General features: G+C 53.6%; 1 protein-coding gene across 3 annotated transcripts; it reads left to right on the forward strand.

Moving 5' to 3' along the window:
• Positions 1-1,072: 1,072 nt before the first annotated feature.
• NFKBID (NFKB inhibitor delta) lies at positions 1,073-8,026 on the forward strand. Of its 3 annotated transcripts, none has more exons than XM_019749998.3 (12): positions 1,073-1,860; positions 2,371-2,471; positions 2,664-2,724; positions 3,181-3,398; positions 3,660-3,850; positions 3,929-4,034; positions 4,152-4,298; positions 4,402-4,453; positions 4,547-4,695; positions 6,163-6,279; positions 6,594-6,758; positions 7,346-8,026. In XM_019749998.3, the coding sequence occupies exons 1-12, from the start codon at positions 1,842-1,844 to the stop codon at positions 7,397-7,399; spliced, it is 1,380 nt and encodes a 459-aa protein (XP_019605557.3). In that variant the 5' UTR covers positions 1,073-1,841; the 3' UTR covers positions 7,400-8,026. The 3 variants fall into 3 exon arrangements, with proteins under 3 accessions (XP_019605557.3, XP_074171908.2, XP_074171909.2); XM_074315807.2 differs by having other exon boundaries at positions 1,077-1,868; XM_074315808.2 differs by having other exon boundaries at positions 1,077-1,801.
• Positions 8,027-8,305: the final 279 nt, after the last annotated feature.

The raw sequence follows: 8,305 nt of genomic DNA on the forward strand, positions 1-8,305 counted from the left end.
ATTCGCGATAGATTTCCCTATAGAGAAGTTGAATGACTACAGCGGCCTCTGTGAGTTCAGGGGTTAAGTCAGGTCTGGAGATGTAAATTTGGGGGTTGATGGCCTATGGATGGTATTTAAAGCCACAAGACTGGATGAGATCACCAAGAAAGTGAGACAGAGAACCCATCCCCCATGGGTGTAGAGGAGGAAACAGCCAGGGAAACTGAGAAGGAGCAGCAAGTGAGGGAGGAGAACCAGGAGAGCATGGAGTCTTGAAAGCACGGGAGAAATATGATTCACGTGGTCAGTGTTGTGGATGGTCACCAAGGTGGGAACTGAGAACCACCTCCCACTGGAATGTCAGTCAGCTTGAGGGCTGGGAATTCCTGCCTGCTTAGTTTACAGCTATATCACAGCACCCAGCAGCAAAGGGCTTCCCCACCAGTAACACATTATTTTAAATGATGAATACGTAAATAAGAACTGACCTATGAAAAGTGAGAGGACAATGTGGGAAAAAGGGGAAATTTTGAGTCCACCTATATCACTGTTACCGACGGACCTGTCCTCCCTGGAGAACTGGAAGTCCGGACCTCCAGTCCCCTCCTCCCCTAGGACCCAGTAATATTACCCCCAGCCCAGGGCCCAGGAGTGGAGGTCTCCAGGACCCCGGGACAGAGAACCAGAAATCCAGGCCCCCAGTGCCCTCCTTCTTCAGGAGTCCAGTATCTCAGGCCCGTTTTCCTCAGACCAAAGGTAGGGAGGCCCCCAGTTCCTTCTTTCCCTGTACTCAGGAGTCGGGTGCTCAAAGTCAGCCTCGCCCATTCAGTCTGGGTTTGCTCAAGCGCGACGCGGGGACTCCCAGGCTGTGGGCGGGGCCTTGCCCAGGACTGGGCGGTGCCACAACTCTCGTTTAAAAACTCGCGGGGGACCAGACCCAAGATCTGGGACCCGGCGGCGGCTCCGCGGGGTAACAGCGAGGCTGGCGCAGCGCCGAGGTCGGGGCCCTGGGGGCCCGCAATCCGCGCCACGGAATCCCCGAGGTACTTGAGGGATGGGAGGTGAGGTACACTCGGCCCCGGAAGAGTGAGGGGCTGGGAGTCGGACTCTTGAGACCCTGAGGGACGGAGCTGGAGCATCATGTCCTCGGTCCTGAGATTGAGGGTACCCGGTGTTTGGAGGGGAGACAGGGCCCGGACTCCGGAGTCATGATGGAGGACCGGCTGGGATTCTGAACTCCTAAGTCCTGGGGGCGAAAGGGGACTGGGGATCCGAGACCTTGATCCCAGGGGCCGGGAGCCCGGACCCCTGGGTTCTGTGGGAGGAGGGGGCTGGCGGCCTGGACTCCTTCCCCTAGTAAACCCCGCCGGATTAAACCCTTGGGGGCGTGGTTATTTAGAATCAGCCACGGGTCTCAGTGGAGGTCTGGCGCCTGGCCGCAGGGTCCACGCTGGCTGTGACTCTGTCCCAGCCCCGGGACTTCCCGAGTCGCCTCCCATCCCGGGTCCGCGGGCTGAGGAGGAATTCCCCACGTGCGGGGATTCCACAAGCGCCACGCTTGGCCGCGCGCCCCACCTCCGAGCCGGACACCTGGGGCGCGGGACTGAGAGAGAGGAAGGGGGTAGATGGAAGATTCCCTTGCGTGAGCGCCGTGACGTCAGCGCGTCGCGTCTGGGCTGTTTTCGAGTCTGCCTTCCACCGCTTAACCCTTCCTCCGCCAGAACTCGGAAGAGTGAGGGTTGAGGGTCCAAAGTTCCTGGGCCGTGCGAACCAGGCGTATGGGAACTAGGACAGGTCCAAGGGAAGGAGGAGGCTGAAGGTCCGGACTCCTGGGTGCTAGACGCTTGGACTACTGCGGGATGGGGCCTGGACTCCTAGGTCTGAAGGTGGGGGTGGGGTCCGGGCGTCTTGATCTCTGATGAGCTAGGGGGCTACTAAATCGTGGTTTTCCCGGGAGAGGGGCTGGGGACGCCTGGTTTCCCGAAGAAACAATATCTGAGCAGTTTCTTGGGCAGAGATGTTAGGAAGTCCAGGATGTGATGTCCAGTGACCCCCGAGGCCTCAGGAGTGGGAGATCTGGGGGGTACGGTGGTGGTGGGGTGGGGTGCTGGTGGCATTTTTCACGGAAGTAGCGGGAGCGCAGAGGGGCGCCCTCCTCCCCCGTCCTCAGTTTCCACGACGCTGGTGGAAAGTTGGGTCAGCGGGGAAATTGCGGAGCAAAAGGAAGGAAACGGCGGAGGCGGGCGCCGCACCCGAAATCTTAGATTGGCTTTGGAGTTCTCAGTCGGCATCAGTGTGCCAGTTTTTCCGCGCGGGAGGGCAAGGAGGACGCTCAAATCCTCTCCCGCGCACTTGGGTCTGATTACTTCTCTCCCCCTACCCCCGCAGTAAGCCGGAATGAGCGCAGCCACTGCCCATCCCAGACGGTGAAGAAGCTACTGGAAGAACAGAGGCGGCGCCAGCAACAGCCTGACGCTGGTGGGGCACCGGTGAGGCCCATGAAGCCCTGTCAACTACAGCTCGCTAGAGGCCATGTCCTGTTGGTCAGGGACTTGCTGGCTTGCTGGGTCCTCAGGGCTGATGAGAGACATGGTCCTTAGATGCCCTATAGGTGGGGAATCAATGCTGAGGAATCTGCCAGATAAATTCACCCTTGTTTCTTTTTGCTTATGTCTCTACAGGGACAGTTCCCACCTCCCCTGGCCCAGCCCTTGGCCCCCTCTGTGAATGAGGGTGAGCTTGGTAAGTCTGGAAACTCACCTGGTTCCTTTAGCTTCCAGCCACAGCTTCCCTTAGGGACTCAAACATCCCAACTCTTAGAACTTTGGGGAACTTAGGAGTCAAGCCCTGATCTTGCTGGGACCCAGTGGAAGTTTGATTTTCCAGATTTTCTCTGCAGCCCAGTAGTCCGTGCACAGTCCTTTTGTGTCCCAGGGGCCCAGCCTCCCAACCTTTTGGTGCTCTGGAAGTCAAGGCCTTTAACCCGTAGCAGTTGTCCCAGGAGTCCAGGTCCCAGAATTCCAACCTCCCAAACCCATGATGTCCCAGGATTCTAGGTCCCAGCTCCTCGCTGTCCCAGAAGTGCTAGCTTTCAGTACCTTGAGAGACTCCAGGCCCTCACACAGGTTCTCCAGCCTTGGCTGTGACTTCCCTAGCTATGGTAACCAGGACTGTCCCTGTTTCGTCTCTCACACGCAGGCCATACTCACTTCTCAGCACACCAGGAGACTGTGGGTTCTGGACTTGGTAGCCTGGTCCCCCCCACAAGCTTTCTGGACTGGGACCCCAACACACATGCTACCTACACAGACAGCTCCTACTCTTACCCTACTTCTGCTGCTGAGAGTTTCCTGACTCCTGACTTCTACCCACCTTCAGACCCAGGGCGGCCGTGTCCATTTCCTTTGGCGATGGAGGTGAGATACAGAGTGGGGACAGGAGACTGAAGGGCCCCCAAAATTCCCAATTGCCTTCATGCAGCATTCTGAGTTGTCTGGGGCTGGATTAAGATCCCATTCCTCAGATGGGCAACATTGAGGCCCAAAGGTCCAAGTTTACTTGGCACAGATGGGACACGTAGCCACTCTACCTGGCACTCTGTAGGTGTCTATGGGTGTGGTGGGTCGGGAAGAAGGAATCCTCAGCTGACGAGCTCTCCCCACTACCTGCATCTTCAGGATCCCCTGGATACTCGGCTTCATGCAGAACCTTCCCTGCCACAGGCGGGATCTTGGAAAGGTTCCGGACTCCCCTCAGGACCCCCACAATTGCCCGCTGTGGTCACTGGACCATCCCTGGACACAGCCCGTGCTCATATGCTGGCCTTGGGGCCACAACAGCTGCTGGCCCAGGATGAGGAGGGAGACACGTGAGTATAGGGGAATAGAGTCTGGGATCCTCGCTCAGCTGGGGGGCTATGCTCACTGTTGCCCCCATCTGTCCTCAGGCTTTTGCACCTGTTTGCTGCTCGGGGGCTACGCTGGGCAGCATATGCTGCAGCTGAGATTCTCCAAGTGTATAGACGTCTGGACATTCGTGAGCATAAGGGCAAGGTGAGTGCCAGGGGCCTGGACTCCTGAATATGAGGACAGAGGGCCTGAGGGCCTGGATTCCTGGTTTTCAGAGGGGAGGAGGCTGGGGGCCTGACTGACCTTTCCTGTCACCTGCAGACCCCTCTCCTGGTGGCTGCTGCTGCCAACCAACCCCTGATTGTTGAGGATCTGCTGAACCTGGGAGCGGAGCCCAATGCCTCTGACCATCAGGGACGTTCCGTCTTGCACATGGCTGCTACCTATGGGCTCCCAGGAGTGCTCTCGGTATGGCCATGGCAGTTGGGGTGCACTCGTTGCCCAGATCCTAGCTTTCAGGGTTAGGAGGCCTGGAAAGACCCTAATCCAGCATTCTGCTTTCTCCTCCCAGGCTGTGATTAACTCAGGGGTTCGGGTTGACCTAGAAGCCAGAGACTTCGAGGGTAAGTTGGGTGGTGGGTAGGGCCTGTGTGGCAGGTAGAGCTGGGCAGGGTGGGTGCTCCAGATGCAGAGCCCTCATTATCTCCATTCCATAGGCCTCACCCCACTCCACACAGCCATCCTGGCCCTCAATGTTGTTATGCACCCATCTGACCTGTGTCCCCGCGTGCTGAGTACCCAGGCTCGAGACAGGCTGTCTTGCGTCCAGATGTTGCTGCACATGGGTGCTGATCACACCAGTCAGGTGAGCTGGGGTGTGGGCTGCTGGTCCCTAGGAGGGTATGTGGGATGTCCAGGGGCTCCAAACAAACACTGACTTTGCCTCTTCCCAGCTGTGTGTCCTTGAGCACATTATTCACTGTTCTCTGCCCCACATGTCAACTGGAAATAATATTACTGATTTTAGCTTATATTTATCAAGCACTGCATATTCAGCAGGCACTGAGTTTCATAGATTAACTTACTGAATCCTCACAAACACCCTTTGACGTGTGTGTTATTCTTATTTATTACTGATAAGGAAACTGAGGCACAAGGAGTCAAAAATCTTACAGCTTGAGAGTGTCAGAGAGGGATTAGAACGCAAGTGGTTTGATCCCAGAATCGAGCTTTTAACAATTATGTTATTCTCTTTCCCCTGATGGTAGCTCCTTTACAGACTGGCTGAGAGAATTAAACATCCACATACTGTTTTTGGTTTTGGGGGGTTTTTTTAGTTAAAAAATTTTGACACAGATCCAGTACAGAAAATTGTATAATGAACTCTGTGTACCAGTCATCAACAAGCAGCGACTCATAGCCAGTCCTGCCCCGTATTCCTCCACTTTATTATTTTTAAGTACATCTAAGCATATAATTTTATCCATAAATATTTGTGTATCTTTAAGTGATAAGAAGTCTTTTAACCTCAGTACCATTATTCCACCTTTAAAATAATTAATAATCTCATAATGTCAAATATCCTGACTGTGTTCAAATTTCTGTTTGGCTCTAAAGTGACATACACTTTTTTTTTTCATTAAAAAAACCCAAAAACACTAGGATTCAAATAAAGCCCACATATTGCAATGATATGTCTTTTTAAGTCACTCTTAATTTAGAGCTTCCCCCTCAATCTCTGTTTTCTCTTCATAATTTATTTGGTGAGCCAACTAGGTTGTTTTGCCCTGTATAAACACATAACTTGTTAAATTTTCATTATTATTACAGACTCTTTAAAGGCACATAATAGTTTCATTGTAGAAAGTGGCTTTATTTGCTCTAAAATATGAAGAGAACAGCTCAATATGGAGGTGGATATAGGCTTAGTTAGTTCACTAATTAATGCTGCTCAACTCCTATCCTTATAGATAAGTACAGTCCATGTGGGATGTGGGTGCATTTTACTGTGCTTAATACTTAATAGAATGTGGGGTGGCCAGGGCGGCCGCTAGCCCAGAGAGTAACTTTGGAGGATTAGGAAAGGAGCCTTTTTCTCAAAGACACTTGGGCTGGAAAATTATCTTAATAAAATGTACAGTTCTGGGATGTGTATGATGTAAACGGCACCTCCTTAAATGTTGTATTCTTGTAGAGTGCACAACACATACAACTGTATAAGGTACCCCTGCGTGTTTGCAAAGGAGAGACAGGGTCTCTCAAGGCTTTTGGGCTCTGGGAGGGGGCTTGGGTGTGAGGACTGGCCTGACCTCTGCCGTTCCTCTCCCTGCAGGAGATCAAGAGCAACAAGACAGTTCTTCATTTGGCTGTGCAGGCCGCCAACCCTACCCTGGTTCAGCTACTGCTGGAGCTACCACGGGGAGACCTGCGGGCCTTTGTCAACATGAAGGTGGGGGCTGAGGCTAGATTGTGCAGATGTGAGAGATATGGTAGAGAGGGCGGTGGGATGTTGAGAGTCCTGTGGGCTGTGGCTATGAGGGGACAACACGTGGGACCTGGGCAGGGACTGTGTAGGATATGGACGTAGACAGAGGTGTGTGGAATGTCGTTGTGGAGGGGGTTCTGGAATGTGAAAGGGTTTGTGGGATGTGGATGTGAAGGGAGAAGTGTGCACCATGGATGTGGCAGAGTATGAAGTGTGATGTTGAGGGCTCAGGCCAGCTGCATCTGAATCCTTACCAGACCTCCCCTCACTGTCCCCAGGCCCATGGGAACACAGCTCTCCACATGGCAGCTGCCCTGCCCCCTGGGCCACCCCAGGAGGCCATTGTGCGGCGCCTGCTGGCAGCTGGGGCAGATCCAACACTGCGCAACCTGGAGAACGAGCAGCCTGTCCACCTGCTACGGCCCGGGCCGGGCCTTGAGGGGGTGAGTGCTGAACCCACCCTGACTGCAGAGTGGCCTCTGACCTAACAGGGTGAATCCCTGACCCTATGCATTCCTGACTTTAGAGGGTGACTTATAATCTCAGAAGGTGACCCTGACCCCTATCCAACCCTGACTTCAAAATGTGACCTCTTACCCCAGTATTTGATCCCTTACCTTGTAATCCTGACTCCTGACCTCTACTTCAACCATGACCTCAAAGCTTAACCTCTACTTCCAACCCTAAATCCTGACCTCAAGTTGTGACCTTTGATCCCCAAATGTGACCTCTGACCCCATGTCTCTACCCTTTAACTCCCAGTCCTCAATGTGAGCCCCAAGGTGGGCACTCCCAACGAGCAACTCCTTTCCCTTCATCCCCACTTATGGCTCCTGCGCCTTTTCTCAATGTGTGAACCCAGACTTTTACCCCTACCCCCAAGTCTTAACTCTGAACCTCTGACCTTCAAACCCAACTGACCCCACTCAGCTTTTCTTCTTTAACCCCCAGCTTCACCGGCTGTGCCTCCCCCACCTCTCCTTGCATGGCAACCTCTAATACTTCTCCCTCTGCCTTGTCTTGTTCACAGCTCCGGCAGCTATTGAAGAGGAGCCGTGTGGCAGCCCCAGGCCTGTCCTCTTAGGACTCAAACCCAGAACCTGGACTGATTTTCCAGTCCCCACCGTCCTGTGGGACAGCCAGCGTATGCGAATGTTGCAAATCCATGATAATGTATATGGAATATCCTGCCATTGGGGTCTTACATTAAAACCCCAAAATGGTTGCTGGGGGGTAAACAGTCCCCAATATTTGGGGTGGTATGATATCCCTCCCCCCCCCCCCCCACAAGGAGCCCCCTTGATGATTTCTGTGAAATCGAGGCCCCTTGATTGTTTCTGTGAAACACCCTGGACTCCTAACCCTTTCCCCTCTGGGATCTTTTGGGATCCCCTCCCTTAATTTAGCTCTTCGTGCCTGGAACCTGAGATGCAATTCCCCTACATGGTACTATATGTAGGGGAATTTCATATTCCCCTACATCCCAAAACAATTCCCAGTACCTTCCCAGTAGAGCTCTTCAGATAATCCCCCAGCCTCCCCAGGACCCACACACTTCAGGTCCTTAACCCTGAGATGTAGGAAGGGCTCTCCTGGATCAGAGTCCCCTAGATCCTACTGCTTTCTAATTCAGACCTCAGCTGTCCCAGACCTCTGCATTGCCAGTGAATCCCTCCTTGAAAGTCCCCATTAAACTCAATCTGGACTCAAACTCTCCTTGTCTAATCTCTGGCGATATTAGTGCAGGGGAGTGGCTGTGGTGCCTGGCCGAGGAGTGTTTGGATGGATGTATCTGGGTGGGGGCATGTGGCAGACACTGGGTGCCACATCCGTATCCCGTCACCCTCCCCATATCAACACATGGTGGTTTGACTGCCAGTGTGCACCGAAGCTTTGCCCGTGGGCACTCTCATATCACTGGTGCCCACTCGGCCCCAAGTATGAGTGTGGTAAGCCTTCCATGCCTGGGAGTTCGTGCAACTTTCCATTC

Source organism: Rhinolophus sinicus, chromosome 8, assembly GCF_057876585.1.
Source record: "Rhinolophus sinicus isolate RSI-liver-muscle chromosome 8, RSI-T2T, whole genome shotgun sequence".
In the NCBI taxonomy this organism is placed as follows: Eukaryota; Metazoa; Chordata; class Mammalia; order Chiroptera; family Rhinolophidae; genus Rhinolophus; species Rhinolophus sinicus.

What these genes read in the sequence shown, in the direction of transcription:
- NFKBID (XM_019749998.3), top strand. An exon ending in CATTTCCTTTGGCGATGGAG is followed by an intron (nt 3,399 to 3,659) that starts GTGAGATACAGA and finishes CTGCATCTTCAG; the next exon opens with GATCCCCTGGATACTCGGCT. An exon ending in CCGGGCCGGGCCTTGAGGGG is followed by an intron (nt 6,759 to 7,345) that starts GTGAGTGCTGAA and finishes TCTTGTTCACAG; the next exon opens with CTCCGGCAGCTATTGAAGAG.